We start from the raw sequence: 21,290 nt of genomic DNA on the forward strand, positions 1-21,290 counted from the left end.
GCCATTTCCATCCTTTTTGCAAAATCAGCTACCATCTGCCCTTCCACATTCCTGTCCTTGATACCATATCTACCCATTACTTCCTCATCACCTCTGACCATTGAAGTCCGCTCCTATCATCACTCTTTCATGCTTGGACACACTCTCCATCACCTCATCTAACTCACTGACTCCAGAAATCTTCTTTCTCCTTCATCTCGCAACCTACATGCCAGCCCAGGTAGTGGCGGCAGTACAACAAAAGCTGTCTTGCCATAATTTGAAAGAACACGAAGAAGAATTAGAATCGCTGGGTCTCAGAATTAAGTGTAACACCGGAAATGATTGGAGAGTGACGCTGTAAACAAGGACCTAAGGCGCTTAGAAGCGTGTACGGCAGCTTATTGTGTTTATTCACAGTCAGATATTTAACTTCAAACTGAACATGGAAGACGATATACTGACAACGCTGAAAATATTAATAATAGGAGAAAGCGGTGTTGGAAAGTCCAGGTAAGCTAAAGCCATAGTGATGTGTCGTAGCTACGTGTTAACAATAGCCAGCGTTAGCTTAGCAGCTAACCAGGCTTTGAAGGCTTCAAATACAATAATTGCAGTTTTAGAAAATAACTAAAGTGAGTCTGTTTTGTTAGTCCTGTGTATAATTACACGGTAGTTCGCACTGCTCCGATGATAAACGTCTGCTACAGTCCTGTTAGTTCAGATGAGTTTAGCTGTTCACATTCTGTCCTCGTTGGTTGATGATATTGCAATCATGAAGTCACTTTTGTGTCTCATGTTTGTGCTTCCACCACTAGTGGCAGGGGCAGTGGGAAATTAAATTGGAGAGGTCTTGAGTAATTACAGTGTATACAGAAAGTATTCACAGTCCTTCACTTTTTACACATTTTATGTTACAGCCTTATTCCAAAATGGATGATATTCGTTTTTTTCCTCAAAATTTTAAATATAATACCCCATAATGACAATGTGACAACAGTTGACAGTGCATGTCAAAAGCAGGGGTGGTGGCCAAGTGGTTAATGTACTTGGTTTTAATGTGGAAGGTTCCCGGTTCAAACCCCAGCCCTGCCACTTTTCTTTGTGTAATGTAGAGTTGTGTCAGGAAGGGCATCTGGTGTAAAACTTGTGTCAATTCAACATGCAGATCCACTTCGGATTTGCTGGGGTGACCCCGAGTGCAAAACAAGGGAACAGCTGAAGGGACTTACTAGTTGACAGTGCATGTCAGAGCACAAACCAAACGTGAAGTCAAAGACTTGTCTGGAGACCTCTGAGACAGGATTGTCTCAAGGCACAAAGCTGGGGCAGGGTACAGAAACATTTCTGCTGCTTTGAAGGTCCTAAGTGGCTTCCGTCATCTGTAAATGGAAGCAGTTCGGATCCACCAGTGCTCTTCCTAGAGCTGGCCGCCCATCTAAGCTGAGTGATTGGTGGAGAAGGGCCTTAGTCAGGGAGGTGACCAAGAACCCAATGGTCACTCTGTCAGAGCTCCAGCATTTTGCTGTGGAGAGAGGAGAACCTTCCAGAAGGGCAACCATCTGCAGCTATCCACCAATCAGGCCTGTGTAGTAGAGTGGCCAGACAGAAGTCACTCCTTAGTAAAAGGCACATGACAGCCTGCCTGAAGTTTGTCAAAAGGCACCTGAAGGACTCTCAGACCATGAGAAACAAAATTCTCTGGTCTGATGAGACAAAGATTGAACTCTTTGGCATGAATGCCAAGCATCATGTTTGGAGGAAACCAGGCACCATCGCTACAGAGAAGTATGGTGATGGTAGCATCTTGCTGTGGGGATATTTTTCAGCAGCAGGAACTAGGAGACTAGTCAGGATTGAGGGAAAGATGAATGCAGCAATGTACAGAGACATCCTGGATGAAAACCTGCCCCAGAGCGCTCTTGATCTCAGACTGGGGTGACTGTTCATGTTTCAGCAGGGCAGTGACCCTAAGCACACCCTAAAGAGTGGCTTCAGGACAACTCTGTGAATGTACTTGAGTGGCCTAGGCAGAGCTCAGACCCGAATTCAATTGAACATCTCTGGAGAGATCTGAAAATGGCTGAGCACAGATGCTCCCCATCCAACCTGATGGAGCTTGAGAGGTGCTGCAAAGAGGAATGTGCAAAATGGCCCAAAGATAGGTGCGCCAAATTTGTGCCATCATATTCAAGAAGACATGAGGCTATAATTGCTGCTAAAGGTGCATCAACAAAGTATTGAGCAAAGTGTGTTAATACTTATGGACATGTAATTTCTTAGTTTTTTTTTTTTTTTATTATTATTTTTAAGAAATTTGTAAAAATTTCAAAAAAAAATTACTTTCATCATTTTGTTATTATGGGGTGTTGTGAGAATTTTGAGGGAAAATGAATTTACTTGATTTTGGAATCAGGAATGTAACACAATAAAATTTGGAAAAAGAGAAGCACTGTGAATACTTTCCAGATGCACTGTATGCCTGCTCAGTGACTTAATAAAATATAGCCTAAAAGAATTTTTGAAAAGTTTATCAGTTAATGCTGTATTTCCAAATTTGGCTTCTTGAAGCTGACATACTTAATAAAATCAAAGGCATGATAATAAAGGCTAAATTCTGATGTCAGATTGACTTATGCCCTCTCAGACAACCCATTGGCAATTAGTTCATTCGGCATCTCCCCGTTCAGGTTTGCCACAGCAGATCAGAGGTAGATCTGCATGTTGATTTGGCAGAAGTCTAATATCTAGTGGAACTCACTTCAATTTATTTATACACCACCAACTCACAACTCACCTCAAAGTGCTTTAAATGAGTAAGGTTGCCTTATATGAGTAAGGTTACCTTATCCTCCACACAAGCAAGCACACTGAGGACAGTAGTAAAAGAGGAAAATGTCCTTCAGGCATTTTTGATGGTAGGAAGAACCGTAAAACAGGATAGACTCATCAGGATGACCATTTGCTGTGGCCAGTCTAACAAGAAAAAAGTACAAGATATGCAGAACATGCAATCAGAGAAATATGGCACCTAAACAACTATCTACATCAGTCATTCACAATGGTGGGATTTAAATTGCAGATCAGAGTTCCACAAAATTAGACTGCATTAGTCAGTCAGGTCGGGGAGCATGCGCAGATGCCGCACATCACTGCATCCACCAGACCACAGAACTACCCCAGGTTCTGGACAGCAACCACCCAGACAGCCAAATGGTCCATCCTCACCTGTCATAAGTAGCCATCTGTCTGCTGCACCATCCCTTTCCAGTTGCTGGAGTCTTCAGCTCTGAGACACTTTTGTGCTGGCTCATGCTCATGAGACATGGCCCACCTGCCATTGCTGATTCTGACCTTCCCTCTCTAAACAAGTGATTGGCCTCGCCTGACTCTTCCTAAGTAACTGCTTGCTTGACATAGCCGTTCCAATACTAGATTTCAATCATAAAGCAATGGCAGTATTTATCGCAATACATACATAATCAATGTCAATGAGAAAAGTGCTAATCGGAATGCTCACTAGTTTAACTGAAATGCTTTAAATCAGTGGTTTCCAACCCTAGTCCTCAGGGATCCCTAGCGTGCACATTTTTCATTTCTCCCTGCTGACTAAAGCTAATTAGCTCATTCAGGTGTCTGTTAGCTCTTGATTTGCTGAGCACATATGAATGAGCTAATCAGCTTTTAGGAGAGATGGAAAAATGTGTGTTGGGGTGCGTTAGAGAAACAGATTTGGAAGGTAGCAAAACTGCAAAGTTGTATACAAGGTCTGAGGTGCCAGTTGGTACCAGTGCTTATCTCCAGATTCCATAGTGTGAAGTGTATGAGCGTCTATGACTACCCCCTGGTGGCAACGCCAGTCTGATGCATGTTGCTTCCCCAGCCAAGTACGGCACCCATTTACAGTCCAGTGGTGTGGTACAATGCAGATGAAGTGTCTTGAAGGACACTCACAGGTAGCGTGACTAGGAATCAAACCCAGGTATTCTTGGCAGCCCAGCTGCCACCTCCCACCTTATCTCACAGAGCTACATACAACAGTGCAAGGTCCCTGCTACTCTTACGCAAGATATCCAGGAGTTCAGCCAACATCTGCTCGATATCCTTTTTGTTAAAGTCATTCCACCACTCCGTTAAAGTTCCCAAAAATGGTACGAAGTAGAGTATGATGTTTGTTGACGTCAGTGTGGCAGTGTTTTATCTGTAGCAGGTTTGCCAATCTCCTCAGTAACCAAGCTGTTGGTCCACATTGCATGAGTGCTAAAATCCAACCACTCATTCACGTTGGGACTAGACATTGGCTGATAACCGGTTTCACGGTATACCGCAGTTTGAAAAAGCCACGGTATCAAAACGACTAAAATTTTCCATTATACCGTCCCTGCGTTATTTGAATTCTTGACAGGTAGAACGGAGGCAGCCGCTGCCGCCCTTCCCCCTAGCACAGACCTCTGTCTCTGTTTACAAACAGGCAGCTAGCGTTAGCTAGCTCTGCATCATGGCTGAAGGAGGCGAAGCCTGCACTGAACTTTTCCCTCTGTTTAAAAGGACCAATTCGGCTTTTTTGTTTTATTTTCTGCAGAATAGCCCTTCAAGCCAAAAATGGTGGCAGCAAAGCGCCATAGCTATGGTCTCTGTTATATGGAAGGAGTAAACTTTATCCCATCTTTGAAACCACTGAGAAGTACAAGCGGTGGACTTGAGTTGTGCTTGTGGTCAACCAAATTTCTCCCACAAACATGTCAAGAAGGACAAATACATCTATTCCAAGTACTTTGTTGGTGAAGCTGGGCCAATATTGAGCATCTGGAGTTCTGGACCTTATTCCAGCCACGTTTCTCCCTAAGCAAGTAAGTCATGTTTCCCACGGGGCAGATGCTACATGTCTAAAAGAGTGACTATTATTTTGGTATTTTCTCCAAAGTTATCAGTGGTATAGTGCTCGTAGCGGTAGACATCGCGTCAGTTAGTGCGCCTGAATCACGTGCACCTCATATGCAAAAATCCATTATGCTGTTAAAGCATATTTTAAAGCTATACATAATACCGTGAAACCACGGTATTTTTGCCCACGTTTATCATACATCTAAATCTCATACCGGCCCATGCCTAGTTGTGACACCTGGGTAACTAGTCAAGTAGTGGTTTACCTGTTGGGCTGAAATACGGTGGGGACCTTGTGTGCCCTGTGGCTGCTCCAGTAACTGTGAAGTCCCAACAGGAACCTTGAACATGAATGAGATGGCTAACAGGGCTCTGGTAAAACATGAAGCCCTCAACGACGGATCAGGTAGAGGAGTTGATAGCCTGTAACCCAACAGCTGTGAAGGTGGATGAAGGCTGTAGCAAGTCCTCAGAGCCAATCCTCTGAGATTTCCCAGCTGTCAGAGCAGGCCGAGAATCTGTCAAGTACTGTGTTTGTTGGTGTGCAACAACATTCCCATGTTAAACAAAGCCACACACAGGTGTCTCTAGATCAACCTTGAATATAGGTTTTGTAATCATTTCCACATCCACCATCCCTTCTGGGAATCAATCAAGATACAGTCTTCCTCGCTACTGCGGGACTGCCAGGACTCAGAGTCAGCAAGAGCCATGAACCGTCACATTGCATCATTGCATGCTTTGCAGAGTTACAGCACGATAATGAAAGGATGAGCTATTCATAAAGTTTTTTATGTAATGATTTTGACAAGTCTGGGGGAAAAAAAGAGGTTGTTTATAACCCCCATCACACATAGCCAGAATCACACAGAATGGCATCAGAATGATGAAATCGGCGCACATCTGAAAAGTGCCAGATTTCAGTTCCAAAACATTCTGACAGCCATCTGCGAGAGTCCACACGGTCAAAATCAGTCGACGACCCAAGTGCGATGCACATGTTCAAAACCCATTGGTTATATCAAGATGGGGCACCTATCTGATGGGGTCCATGTGCAATCTGAAGACCATCTGACCGCAATTTCACATTCCAATGGCGGCAAAACAGGATCCGAAATGATTTGAGCGCATACGAGGGAACCTCAAGTAAGAGGTTATGGTCTAGTGGTTAAGGCATTGGGCTTGAGACCAGAAGATCCTCGGTTCAAATCCCAGCCTGACTGGAAAACCACTCAGGACCCTTGGGCAAGGTCTTTAATCCCATATTGCTCCTGGTGTGTAGTGAGCGCCTTGTATGGCAGCACCCTGACATCGGGGTGAATGTGAGGCATTATTTGTAAAGTGCTTTGAGCGTCTGATGCAGATGGAAAAGCGCTATATAAATGCAGTCCATTTAAGGTTGCGACCGATCCGGTATCGGGATTGGCTTCCGATGCCGATGTAATTCAAGTGTCGGAAAATACCGATCCATCCTGCAGTTTTCTAGCTGCGGGTAGCGGCAAATTTCCGCACGGTTCTCAGGTAGGCCTGCACAGTTTAGGCAGTTTATCTGATACATGGTATACTTTTGGCTGACGGTAGAGATTTGGACTCCACCGACTAATTGCGATAATAGCCACGGAGTTTTTTGATCCAGGAAAACTCCTCTGTGTGGCTGTGTGTATGTGAACCAGTTTGCTGTGGTGGACAGGGATGTTCTGAGCTGAGGTGAGTCTCACTGCTGTTCATGTAAGTTTGTGAGAAGCCTGTTCTGTCGCTGATTTTTGCAAAGCCATTGCTTTTTAGTTCAGCTGACGCACCTGAATCAAACATTTGAGAAAGCATCACATTTAATTCAATTCATACTACGATATGAATTTTAGGTCATATCGTATAACCCTACTCTCAGCTTCGTCGAGCATGGATTTTCTGAAAAATGAAATGAATTGTTGCTGAAAATGTGTGCTGAAAAGTTAGCCAGAGGCTGAGAAACGCCAGCTCAGCGTGCAGCCAAAGAGAACAACCGAGCAGAGATTCTGTCCTCTGAAAGTGAGAAAATCTCCATTAAAGTCCTGCGCGTGAGCATCGATGTTGATACATTTAGACATTTATGGTTTTACAGTTGAAAGGCTTCGTGTTTCCAAAAAGTCTGAAGTTTGCGCAGCATGAAAACAGCAAGAGAGAGAAATAGATGTCTCTTTTTCTCACAGAGGACAGAGAAAAAGATAGGCAGAGGGAGAGATAAAGCAAGTGAAAAAGATAGAGCAAACAAGAGACAAAGAGGGAGAGTGAGAACTTTATTTTTTAATTTTTACTCTTAACACTTAAACGTTTCCCATGTCAATAAAGCTCCATTGAAATTGAAAATTGAGAAGGAGAGGAAGAGAGAGACAGAGAGGGAGAGACAGACAGATAGAGAGAGGGGGCGAGACACAGATAGACCTCTGTAAGTCTATAAAAATAAGGCTATAAAAGTCTAGAAAAAATAAAAGTACTTAATTCTTTCACCAAAATATCAAATCAAGGCTTTCATCTTAAGGTGTGTCTACACATGGGCAAGACACGTTCCCAATGTCATATTTGCGTCATTCTTGGCACATTCCTGACATTCTTAACATGACTTAATGCATCTGAATAGGTTTCTTAATAGTGCGTGTTGGTGCGTGATATTCGTGATTTTCATGGAGCATGTTTTTGGCTGTCAAAAAAAATCTTCCACGAATGTCACGCACCACCTTCATTTCGCCTCATGTTATGGAGGTCGCAACTGAGCGTGTTGATCCATCTTGATTAGTGGTAATCCTTAATAGAGCACGACAGCGTACTTCTCTGACGTGCGCACAATTAAACCCTGCTGCACTGCATTCAGTTTCATTGCTGCAGTATGCTGAAGGAGGACAGTGACGGCAAGTTGGCTAAAAGTTTCGTTCCAGTGCTCCTCAGCGCGTGCCTGCAGGTGTTTCACCTGCTGCATGTGCCTGATGTTTGGGAAAACGAGCGAGACCAGAGCCGCATGGAGCCACACATCTGGCTCCCTCAGTCTCCTCCTCCTCTCTTCGCTACTCCACGGCACAGAGCCCAACTGAGCATGCAGTCACAAAGTTCTTCTTGTGTGGATTTTGAGGAACAAACTGGATCGATCTGAATTATTCAGCAAATGACGGTTGGATGAATATGGGTGTGTGAGTGGAGACAATTCACTTCATTCACGTGACAGAACTTAACGATGCGCTGTTACGTGTGATAGCGCGCAACAACGCGGTACATTATTCTTGACCATTCATAATGGTTACTGATAATTCTTCAGCAACACGTGCCATTAATCGTAATGCATGGTAACAGGTTGCAACAGTTCCTGAGGACACCTGACGCCTCTGCCCCGAATCATCACATTCTTGATCAGAGGCCAAGAATGTATACAGGGATGAGATTTTTCCGCGGAACCGCGGATTTCCACAGTTTTGACAGTCCCGGGGGTCGATTTTGTGAAACGTCCAAATCCGTTGAGAAATTTTTTTTGGGGGGGGGGGGGGGGAGAATGCAAAAAAAAAAAAATGCCAGGAGTACCTTTGTTTAATAAAATTGTCATCTATTCAGAACACTGAGTGTTCTTTGTTTGTTATCGCCGACACAGCAAGTTCGATCAGTCCGTCAGTCAGCCGAACGTGGAAGTAACACTGTGCTGATCAGTGACCAGTATGAAGTGCCGTATTTTCCGCACCATAAGGCGCACCTAAAAGCCTTAAATTTTCACAAAAATCGGTCGTGCGCCCTATAATCCGGTGCGCCTTATGTGCGCACTGAATTCCAAAATCTGTAAAAACGACCAACGTTGTCTTTGACCGTCGGAATATTGGCCCATTTCCCGCTGACACAGGGACGTAATACGTAAAGTATGTACGCTGGCAGCGTAGAGTACGTACCCTGGTAGCGATAAACCAATCGGAGAACATTACGTAATACGTCAAGTATGTACGCTGGTAGCGTAGAGTACGTACGATGCCAGCGATAAACCAATCAGAGAAGAGTCCGTGGTACGTACACTTACCTCCGCCACTCCTCCGGTAGTTACTGTATACTACAGGTATCCTGTAAAACAACATTTGTTTGTCTAAGGACCCCCAAAAATGGCGCCAGCGAAGAGACATGCTTACGAGGCACAATTCAAACTGCAGGCTATCAGTTATGTGGTTGTTCATGGGAATAGAGCAGCTGCGAGAGAATTCAAGACAAATGAATCTATGGTACGTAAGTGGAGGAAACAACAAAATGAACTGTGCCAAGTTAAAAAGACCAAACGGAGTTTCCGCGGAAACAAAGCGAGGTTGGCACAGCTACAAGACCAACTCGAGCAATGGGTCATTGAACAAAGAACAGCCAGGAGAAGCGTCTCTACAGCCACCATTCGGCTGAAGGCAAAAACGATAGCGATGATGAGAGGGAAGATGAGCAGGAACCTGGCGTGTTTGATGGCGAAATTGCCCAGCTGTTCAATTCAGACACAGAAGATGAGGACTTCGATGGATTTGTGACAGAACCATAATAAAAAATAATGTGAGTACCATATTGTTAAATGCCGGTAGTTCAAAGTTGTTAAAAAGTTCAAATAAACTCACTGTTTTGCTTCCATGACCTTTTTTTTTTTTGTAGACTATATGTTTTAGCGTGCGCCTTTTGTAAGGGTTAAGTACCCGCTAATTGAGGGCGCCCCTTATAATCCGGTGCGCCTTATGGTGCAGAAAATACGGGTAGGTGCACAATGAGCATGTAGTGTAAGGGAGGTAACTGCATAGTCTTTCAGCTTCCAATATTACGTAGTTTTCCCTCCAACAAATCATAAAAACCGAGACGGTATCGAAGCGCAGTCGAAGCTATTACTTACGCACGTTTTCATTGGTTATTACAACGCTTATGACCAATCAGCGCAAAGGTTATATATGCGTTTCTCCCGCCCTTTCTTCGGTGTTGCACGCGCACACACACACACACACACACACACACACACACACAGTCAGTGGATTATGTAAACAGACATTTTGACGTTATTGTAGTGTGCTAGAACATTGTAATTATATATACGCGTACATGTATGTGTGTATATTATATACATGTATACACGTGATGACAGTGTTATAGGTGGAGATCACATCGACTAAATATAAACCTTATATGGTCTGACAGTTCAATGGACATAGAACATTGGATTATACATGTACATGTATTTGAGGATATACATGTACATGTATGTTTGTTGACAAGTGTGTCATGCTGAAAGTGGAGAATGCTGAAAATCAAGTAAGTCTAGTTATGAAAAAATATTTTGGTCACAAAAATACACATGTACAGTAGATGGTCTTAGTAAGGGTTTACAGTTTGAATTATAGATATGAACACCTGGCATTTATAGTAGTTTTTAATATCATTTTAGTGCAATTTACATGTTTTAAAACAACAAAAATGCTTTGGCTTCAGGGGGGCTTCGTCCCCCCTGACCCTGGCTTATTTTCCTCTGAAAATCGAATTTGCCAATCTCATCCCTGTGTATACTTCGTGGCAATCATGACGTGCCGTTGTTATGTGTAAACGCAGGATTAGACACACCTGACAAATTGTAGCTGAACTTTAAGGTCTCCTTTTTAAAAAAATCCTCATATAAAATCAACAATAGTCATCGTAATAATATTAAAGCAAACAGAGCTCTGGTATCGGATTGGAAAAGTATCGGTATCGGCAGATATCCAAATTCAGGTATCAGGATCGGAAGTGAAAAATTGTGGATCGGTGCATCCCTAACCTCAAGGTGGATCTGGCATGGCAAAGCCTGCCGGTTTGAGCTGCACATGCCACGCGTAATAATGTCCCCCCCCGCAATGCAAAGCAACTGTTGAAATGTATGTGGCACGCTTCATCATGATAATAATTATGAATTATTAACATGTACAGTGAATGTGAACAGCGGCTATCAAACCGAAAGCGCCGTGCGCTACTGTGCGCACGCCGCCGTAAATCTGACCAGGCTCTTATATCCACAATAGACCTTACAGTACACATATTTTTCCATTCCTTCCCATGGGCGACTTAATGCATGGGTATGTATTGTCTCCATCATACCTGTATATAACACGTGCAGCTGCGCCTCTCCGTGGTGCGCAGTAATGTGTCAGGCTCAGAGCTGAATGGATCTCAACGCTGAAATATATGATCACCTTCTAACTCTGTAGGAGATATGACATTGAACTGTTGTGCCAGGCCCTGACACTAGGGCTGCAGCTATCGATTATTTTAGTAATCGAGTATTCTATCAATTATTCTGGCGATTAATCGAGTAATCGGATAAAAAGTACTTTTGCATTTTTAAACATCAATAGTCCAAGGCTCTCCCTAAGCAATGGCACAATGTCACTGCACCAAAGTGTTGGCATTTTGCTGAAATGGCGATGGGATGTGGCTTTCTGTTTTGTTTTCTCCAACTTATAAAATTAACAATTTTTAAGTTTTGGTTTTTTTTTTATAAAGGTTGATGGACTGGGTCCCTGCGTGATTTTTTTTATCCCTCTTTCTCTGCAATTCAGCAGTTGCATTTCAGCAGGTTGAACATGCAGCCTCGCAGTCAGTTTTTTTAAATTATTATTTTATTTAAGTTACCGTGTTTATGAAGTGTTGTGTGTTGCCCAAAAAAAGCAAAAATTAAAGAGTCAAACACTCAGTGTGAGTCTGAGGGAAACACAGAAGAAAGAGTGGACTTCTGCTGTTTGTCAATGTAGCTGGGGACAGAGCTGTGACTCGCCCGGTCTGAGAGCCCCTCACACTGGGCAGAGAGAGACAGCAGCCGGCCACTGGGTCAATAGTCCCTCCCCATGTAGAGCAGACCGTGTGTTTTTTAAAAATAGATAAACACACTGCTTCACTTTAAATGCACTGTAAGTCTATTAATCAGATGATATAGTCAGATGATCAGCGTGGACCATCTTTCTCTTAAAAGCCTTTATTTTACTCTGTCACGTTGGAAAGCGGTAGCTATCATTGCTAATTTGATTAGCTGTTATGCTCCAGTCTTCTTCTGTTTTTTTTTCCCTGCGGACGTTGCAGCGTCACACACAGGCCTGGCATATGTACTACAACGTTAAACGAAGCTTCGAGGCACAGAATTTGCCTCAAACATTTTTTGTAATTGAATTATTTGAGTTACTCGACTAATCGTTTCAGCACTACCTGACACCATTAATAAACATGAATCTCACCTCCAACAATGGCCCAGGAGTGTTTCACAGTGCGGACGTGGACGTGGAGCCGGACCGCAGCCTGTGGTTAAAATCCTCTCACCCGGCTGCTGTGTGCTGGAATCAACCTGATAATCTAACCATTGTGGTGTACAGAGTTGTGTTGTGCTGCTGAAGTGAGCAAAAAAAGAAATTTTGCTGGAAAGGCTCCATCTGACGCATGGTACAGCATGGCCCACTGCCAGCAAACTTTCAGCAAAGCTGTCTTGTGCCACGGGCGCAGCTCATGCGGCATTATGCATACACACATGGCTGAGTGATAATTTCAACCCCATGTGTGTGCACGGCACGTACTCCACGCACTCCCGTCTCGTGCTTGCCATCCAGAAGTTTGGACATCGGGCAGTCTTCAGCTCCTTTTATGGCCGTCTGACAGCAGTCTGTGTCATCTGCCTGTTGTCTACGAGGTCTGTCCAAAAAGTAACGGACCTCTTTATTTTTTTCAAATACTATATGGATTTGAATCACGTGTGATTGTATCAGCCAAGCTTGAACCTTTGTGCGCATGCATGAGTTTTTTCCACGCCTGCCGGTTGCGTCATTCGCCTGTGGGCAGGCTTTGAGTGAGCGCTGGTCCAGCCCCCTTGTCGGATTTTTATTGTGAGGAAAATGGCCGAACGCTTGGAGCAGCGCTATTGCATCAAATTCTGCTGCAAACTGGGCGATAGCCAGGTGGAAACGATTCGAAAAATCCAGACGGCTTTCGAAGATGAAGCTATGAGCATCACACGGATTAAGGAGTGGTATAACCGGTTTAAAGACAGCCGCATAATGATGGAGAGCGCGCCGCGCTCCGGTCGGCCTTCAGCATGCCGAAATGACGAGATCATTTCCAAAGTGAACGCTGTGGTTATGCGGGACCGTCGTGTGACTGTCCGAGAAATTGCGGAAGAGGTGGACATTAGTAGGACTTCGGCACATTCCATCGTGACAGAAGATTTGGGCATGAAACGAGTGGCGGCGAAATTTGTGCCAAAGTTGCTGACGGCGGAGCAAAAGCAACGTCGTGTTGAAGTCTAACAGGACATGCTGGACTCCATTCAAACTGATCCTAGCTTTATGGACACTATAATTACCGGTGATGAGTCCTGGGTGTACGGGTACGACCCGGAAACCAAATTCCAGTCGTCACAGTGGAAGCATTCCACGTCGCCAAGACCGAAGAAGGCGCGCCAAGTGCGCAGCAACGTTAAGGTGATGCTGACTGTTTTCTTTGACTCCTGTGGTGTGGTACACCACGAGTACGCACCACAGGGTCAAACAATAACAAAGGAGTATTACAGGGATGTCCTCCGTCGTCTATGTGATGGTGTGCGGTGCAAGAGACCGGAGTTGTGGGCCACAGGAAATTGGCGCATCCACCACGACAATGCTCCAGCTCATTCCTCTCACTTAATTCAGACTTATTTGACGAAAAACCACACTCCGGTGGTTCAACAGGCGCCTTACTCTCCTGACATGGCCCCTTGCGACTTCTGGCTGTTCCCAAAACTTAAAAGACCATTAAAAGGAACGCGATTTAAGACAAAAGAGGACATTATGGCTGCAAAGTAGAGAAGCTTGAATCTTCAACTGGACTGGGTTGCTTGACGCGAGGACGTTTCACTTCAAATCGCAGAAGCTTCCTCAGCTAAAATTCTTGCTCTGGAAGTCTGACTTCTGTCTGACTCTTGTAGAGACGAATGAACAGAAGCTAACAAAAGCTGGAGTTTTAAACCTAACCAGACCCCTCCTACTGAGAGGCAGACTGCTATAGGCTAGTGACTAAACAATAGCTCTAATTAGCAACTATTGTGCTCTAGTTAGCACTCTCCTTATGACAGGGCAGCTGTCCCTCCTAATGAAGGGATGGATGCCTCTCATGATGGCTCCCTTGATGACTTTCCTGATGACGTGAATGACTCATTACCATGAACAAAAGACTGAAACTCCTTTGACCTGAGTACCCCATTGTAAACAGGGGACAAAGACCCCCCCTCCCCGGTTAAGGCTGGGTTTCAAACGTTTCACAAACCCCTCTCTCAAACCATTTCTTCTCTCTGGCTAATATTTTAACTTCCTTGTCCTCAAATGTGTGGTTAGTGTCTTTAAGGTGGAGATGAACTGCAGACTGAGGTCCACTGGCGCCCTCTCTGCGGTGCTGGTATAGTCTTTTGTGTAAAGGTTGCTTAGTCTCACCTATGTAGTGTTCGTTACAGTTTTCCTGACATCTGATAGAATACACTACATTGCTCTGTTTGTAACTAGGGATCATGTCCTTAGGGTGAACTAATTTCTGTCTCAAGGTGTTAATCGGTTTAAAGTAAACTGGGATTTTGTGCTGTCTGAAGATCCTCTGTAGTTTTTCCCCTACTCCTGCTAAATAAGGGAGAGACACTCCTCTTCTTCTTGTCTCTGTCTCCTGTCTGTCTGGTCTCTTTGAACTCTGGGACTTATGCACTTTGTCCAGGGACCATCGTGGGTACCCACATACGGTGAGGGCTTTCCGGACACGTTGTTGTTCTTTAGCCCTTCCCTGTGCAGTTGTGGGCACCTGTAGGGCTCTGTGTTGAAGTGTCCTGATCACCCTGAGCTTGTGTGCAAGGGGGTGGTTTGAGCCAAAGAGCAGATATTGGTCAGTGTGAGTTGGTTTTCTGTAAACCCCTGTCTGGAGCTGCCTGTTCTCTCCAATCATAACATCACCGTCCAAGAAGGCTAAATGGTTGTTTCTGGCATCCTCACGTGTGAACTTGATGTTGGCGTCCACCGAGTTGATGTGTTCTGTAAAGTCTTCAGCTTCCTGTTGCTTGATTTTAACCCATGTGTCATCAACATATCTGAACCAGTGACTGGGAGAGACGCCCGTGAAAGACGTCAAGGCTGTCTTCTCCACTCGCTCCATGTACAGATTGGCCACAATGGGGGATACCGGAGACCCCATCGCACAACCATGAATCTGCCTGTAGTAATTCCCCCTAAACAGGAACTACTTGGTGTTGAGACAGATCTCCAAGAGTTGGCAGATGTGGTCTGGTGTGAGTTTGGTCCTTTCAAGTAGAGACACATCCTCCAGCAGTCTCTGCCTCACAGCTGAGACGGCCTCAGCGGTGGGGATGCAGGTGAACAACGATGTCACATCAAATGACACCATAGTTTCATCTGCCTCCAGTTGTAGGTCCTTGATCTTGTTCACAAAATCTTGTGTGTTCTCCACATGGTGGTCTGAGTTACCCACTAGAGGAGCCAAAATCCACTTGAGGTGCTTGGCCAAATTGTACGTGATGGAGTCTGTGCTACATACAATAGGCCTGAGTGGCACGTCCTGTTTGTGGATTTTGGGCAGTCCATAGATGCACGGAGTGGCGTCCCCAGGGTACAGTCTGTAGTATGTCTGCCTGTCGATGAGTCCCTCTTTCTCCAGGCTTTGGAGGTAGCTAATGATTTTCTTCTTATAGCCACTCGTGGGGTCTCTCTTCAGACGTTCGTATGTATTGGAGTCACTGAGCAAGTTGTTGATCTTGGCCTCGTAGTCCGATGTGTTCAGGACCACCGTGCATCTGCCTTTATCCGCTGGCAGGATAAGGATGCTTTGGTCCTTTTGCAGTGCTGACAAAGCTTTCCATTCTTCTCCTGTGATGTTGGACGGAGGAGGCTTAGCACTGTTCAGCACTGCTGTGACTCTTAGTCGGAGGTCCCCAGCTTCTGACTCTGACAAACTGTTATGTTTAATGGCTGACTCTACTGCAGTGATGTAATCTACTGTCGGTATATGTTTAGGGGTCACTGAGAAATTTAGTCCTTTAGCGAGCACATCCTTTTCTGTCTGTGTAAGAACCCTGTTGGAGAGATTCTTTACCCAATTTTCCCTGTTGTCACTAATTTGTCTGGGTGTATCTTTGAAAATACTCCCACTGAAAATACGCCTTTTCTGCACTAAAAGGTTGTGAAACTTCCTGATTTGCCGCTGTTTACTTTTTAAATGCTCAGCCATTTGAATTTTAACTATGAACTTTGTGATCTTATTATGGGCCTCTTCCCCCACTAAAGTTTCTAACATTTTGTGCAGACTATCCAGATTATTTTGGAGGTCTAATATTTTAAAATGAAGTCTTCTAATGCTAAGACCCAAAATCCTCCTAAGGTAACTGTGCTGGATCTTTTCTGCTGTGTGACCTGCTTCTCGTGCCTTTTGCTTCATGCATTTGGGAATAACATTGTTTTGTTTGCATCTCAGGTTAAATCTTAGGTGGTTTCTAAAGTTAGCTATCTTTTTAGCAGTCTTTTCCAGCTTATGTACCAGTGCCAGGGCCTCATGCCCACAGTTGGTCGCAATGTTTCTGTGTAGGCTCTCAGTTGTCCAGGTGGTTTCCATAGTAGAGAAGCTTGAATCTTCGACTGCACTGGGTTGCTTGATGCGAGGATGTTTCGCTTCAAATCACAGAAGCTTCCTCAGCTAAAATTCTTGCTCTGGAAGTCTGACTTCTGTCTGATTCTTGTAGAGACGAATGAACAGAAGCCAACAAAAGCTGGAGTTTTAAACCTAACCAGACCCCTCCTACTGAGAGGCAGACTGCTATAGGCTAGTGACTAAACAATAGCTGTAATTAGCAACTATTGTGCTCTAGTTAGCACTCTCCTAATGACAGGGCAGCTGTCCCTCCTAATGAAGGGATGGATGCCTCTCATGATGGCTCCCTTGATGACTTTTCCTGATGACGTGAATGAGTCCAGTCGAAGATTTAAGCTTCTCTACTATGGAAACCACCTGGACAACTGAGAGCCTTCACAGAAACATTATGGCTGCAATGACGGCGGAGCTGCACTCCATTTCAAAAGAGGCTTTCTTGGAATGCTTCCAACAGTGGCGACACCGCTGGGAGAAGTGTGTGGAGTCCCAAGGAGACTACTTCGAGGGTGATTAGGTTTCCAACGCTCCAGGTAAGCCAGTTTTTTTTTTTCCCAGCCAAAAGTCCGATAGTTTTTGGACAGACCTCGTACATACGCTTTGGATGCCACCGTGCAGGTGTGGACGATTTAATATAGATGCGTTCTGACAGTGCTGACCACGCCTCTTGTCCTCCTGACTGTTGGATTATGGCAATATTTGCCGTGTCGGGCATGGTTCCTGCACATTCTTGCTACGTGTGATGGGGGCTTTAATAATTGCTTTGTTTCTCATAATAACTCTGGTAACAGTATAGGTTTGTTTATGTAGTCATTGGAAGACTGGCATTTTCAATGTAATCATCATGAGATCGAAGGTAAAATAGATCAGAAACTCCATCCAAGAGTTTCAGAACTAGCTCAGGAGGATGCAAATATCTCAGATGTTTACACTAATCCCTGTTCTTTATATCAATCTGTATCAGCAGTAAGTTTTTCCACAGTGTTGGATGATATTTTACTTCTATTACTGTTTGTGCTTTCAGTCAATTTTTGTGGCTTATGCTTAGATTTTAGACTTGATATTATTCTTATGTAGATAATTATTGATTATAAATACACAACTGTCTAAATATTTGGTCTGTTTGTTTTAGTTGTTGGATAGAAATTACCTTTTACATTTTCAGTTTTCTCTGGCGGTGCTGCTCACTTCCTTACTGTGATGGAAGGCACAGTAAGACTGAAAACAAGAGTCTAGCCAGCTGTGCTTGCTTGTTTGTTCATTGCTGAAGCCAAGAGCAGGTTTTCCAAAAAGCAATTTTGTGTTCTTATTAAATGGTTTTTTGTTTAATACAATAAACCAATCAGACTGATTAGTTTCAAATGTCATTTGAATCATCTCACGCCAGTTGTTTTGTCATCATGTACATCCATTGATGAGACTAATCTTTGTCTAGTATACACATTTAATTTGCTGCAGCAATCTGTAGACATCCTCAAATCACAGGGGAGATGCCTGCTTGGCAAGGAATATTACCTGAACGAATAACCCACACTGAATAATTCTAATTTGGCTTTTTCAGTGATTAGCTCTTTGTCTGTATATACATAAAATACAATTCGGTCAGTGATCCAGCAGTCCCGTTGATGGCCCCTGAGCAAAAATAAAAGAATTATGTGTGGGTCAGGGAAAAGAAGCGAGCTTAATATCCCCATCATCAGTGCTGTGATTAAGGCCTTTGCACCTTTACTAGTCATCAGTAAGAAATGAACCCTGCTCTCCTGAGCATAATCTAGCAGTGATGTCATCTGGAGATTGTGCATGTAATGCTTGAAGTACTAAGTGATCAGTAGAAAGAGATATGACATGCAGAATTAGATGTCTGGTGCTTCAGTGCAGCTTTATTGGAGCTGGGGAAAATTGAAACCTTATACCAATCTATGAGCTTTCTCCTCCTATATGTATTAGAATAACACCAAAAAAATATTTTATTTATTATTGTTTCATAATCATTAAATTATATATATAAATATATATTATTATTTTTTTTCCAACAGCCTGCTCTTAAGATTCACAGATGACACTTTTGATCCAGATCAAGCAGCCACAATAGGTGAGTAATGCAGTGGAACTTGACAAAAAAGGGGGAAAAAAGGCTTCAGATGATTTTAGATGCTGGGTAGAAAAGCACTCATTAGAGTGCCTGCCACCACCACTGTGGGATGTGTGCTTATACCTGCTATTGTAGTTTGGAGCATGCAAGATGAAGTCTTTAAAATAATAATAAATAAAAAATCCCCAAACCAATAATTACATGGTAAACACAGCTCTTTCAACAGATATGGCTCAGTGTCTTGAGCAGTGACTTGCATAACAGGTTAGTTGAAGAGACAAATGTGCTAAGAATTCTGTTTTTCAAACAAAAAAAAAATTTAAAAAAGCAATACAAAAAAGAAATAGTGAATGTTATTATTTATTTATTTATTTTTGAAAACTGCAATCTTGCAGTGTTAAAGAAGGTGAAGGGGCCTATGCTGATGATTGGGCCCAAAAATAAATTGCACAGAGAGAGCTTGGGATGGGCAATATGGGCTTCAAATTGTATCAGAATATTTCTTGGTATTTTTTGGCAAATACCTGTGTAAATGATTATTTGAAAATAGTGCCATTCATCGCATGCACCCAAGGCCAAAAATCACTGGACGTCCGTAAAGAATTTGTGTGAGTAGGAAATGCATGCTTCTGTTATTTAAAATCGTCGATAATAATAATGTCCCTGTCACTCTTATTTTGGCATTCAGTGTGATTGTGCATACTCAACTCAGCACAGCGCATGAACAAAGTAATAACTCTAAATGGTGTGTTGCATGCACAAAGTAGCATTCCTTGTACTCTGAACTTCTGTGTGAAGCACAGATCACACTTTTTTCTTTTTTTGGGGGGGGAAGTACAAAGTCAGCGCACAGCATCACCAGATTACACGTCACAATTTGGACACCTATTCAAAGTTTGTGTTGGACTTTAGCAGCAGTGGAACACCAAAATGTAAGTCCCTTTTCTGTTTATAAATTAATAAAATATCAAATGACAAGGATCTATTTTAGCTGTTATGTAAAACAAATAATGAATGCTTTTACATTCTTTCAATGGAACAAATATTTAATTCGGTGAAAGCTGGAACATACCAATCAACTCGGCTTTGCCTCGTTGAATGGTGTGTTCCAGCTTTCACCTCATGAAATATTCGTACCATTGAACTTATAAACATTCGTTATTTGTATTATATTGAAATCATGTGTAGGGATGGGTATTGATAAGATTTTATTTATCACTGCCATTATCGATTCTGCTTACCGAGCCGATCCTTTATTGATTTTCTTTATCAATACTCTAATTTTCTGTGTATTAAAAGTAGGCTTTACAGGTTTTCTATGTCAACAACATTTTATTGAGTCTTAAAGTAAATAAATATGAAATTACATGGTCTCTGGATCCTTGATGTCTGGACATAAATACGAGGTCTATTAGAAAAGTATCCGACCTTATTATTTTTTTCAAAAGCGATATGGATTTGAATCACGTGTGATTACATCAGACATGCTTGAACCCTCGTGGGCATGCGAGAGTTTTTTCACGCCTGTCGGTTACGTCATTCACCTGTCGGCAGTCTTTGAGTGAGGAGTGGCCCACCCTCTCGTCGATTTTTTTCATTGTTTAGGAATGGCTCAGAGACTGCTGCTTTGTTTGATCAAAATTTTTTCAAAACTGTAAGGCACAACTGAGTGGACACCATTCGATAATTCAGCTGGTTTTCGGTAAAAATTTTAACGGCTGATGAGAGATTTTGGTCTGGTAGTGTCGCTTTAAGGACGGCCCACGGCGCCTGACGGCGATCTGCGCTTCGAGGCGGCAGCGTCTCGCCGTTTCAAGTTGAAAACTTCCACATTTCAGGCTCTGTTGACCCAGTAAGTCGTCAGAGAACAGAGAACTTTCAGAAGAAGTCAGCATGAGGAGTTTATTCGGACATTCCATTGTTAACGGACATTTTGTAATGAAAGAACGTGCGGGCAGAGTCGCATGTCGGGCCGGACCCGACCGCGGGGGGTCGCGACAGGAAAAACACCTCCGTTGGAAACCTTAACGGGCAAGTTGGATCATGCCCAAGCTGTTAAACAATTTCTCAGTTACTCACTTGTTGAAAGCCATCAAAAGCCGCCTGAATTTTACAAATGGTTTTCAACACGGAGGTGTTTTTCCTGTCGCGGCGCACACAGATTCGCCGAGTCGTCACCGAAATGACTCGGTGAATTTGCGCGCACGTCTTTCATTAAAATGAATTGAATTAATGAAGAAATTGCTGACCTGCTGCTCTGAGAGAACTAGAGAAGTGCCTTGCTGCTTCGTTTCACAGCTTCTCAAAAACAGCGGGCTCGCAATCAACACAGAGAAATGATCATTTTCCTGATACACACCCTCAAAAACAACGGCCGCTCCGGCATAATGTGAACTTAAGAACCGACAAGGGAATCTTTAAGCAAAAGGGCATTGATGTCTGTGGATGGAATAATTTCTTATCGATTCTTAACTTAGTTAAGAATAGATTCTTAACTCTGCTCCCCTCCACAGCATGTCTTTTTCCTGGTTCTCTCCCTCAGCCCCAACCAGTCCCAGCAGAAGACTGCCCCTCCCTGAGCCTGGTTCTGCTGGAGGTTTCTTCCTGTTAAAAGGGAGTTTTTCCTTCCCACTGTAGCCAAGTGCTTGCTCACAGGGGGTCGTTTTGACCGTTGGGGTTTTACATAATTATT

The 21,290-nt window shown here is 43.5% G+C and overlaps 1 protein-coding gene across 1 annotated transcript in view; it reads left to right on the forward strand.

The window, feature by feature from the left end:
* The first annotated feature begins 283 nt into the window (after positions 1 to 283).
* Positions 284 to 21,290, forward strand: part of LOC117512092 (ras-related protein Rab-18) — a 39,707-nt gene continuing 18,700 nt past the window's right edge. Inside the window, exons 1-2 of the mRNA XM_034172056.1 lie at positions 284 to 492; positions 18,543 to 18,598. Coding sequence (XP_034027947.1) covers positions 425 to 492; positions 18,543 to 18,598 — 124 coding nt within the window. The 5' untranslated portion in view covers positions 284 to 424. The remainder of the gene's footprint in view (positions 493 to 18,542; positions 18,599 to 21,290) is intronic.

The sequence above is a fragment of the Thalassophryne amazonica genome, chromosome 1 (genome assembly GCF_902500255.1).
Source record: "Thalassophryne amazonica chromosome 1, fThaAma1.1, whole genome shotgun sequence".
Lineage (NCBI taxonomy): Eukaryota > Metazoa > Chordata > Actinopteri > Batrachoidiformes > Batrachoididae > Thalassophryne > Thalassophryne amazonica.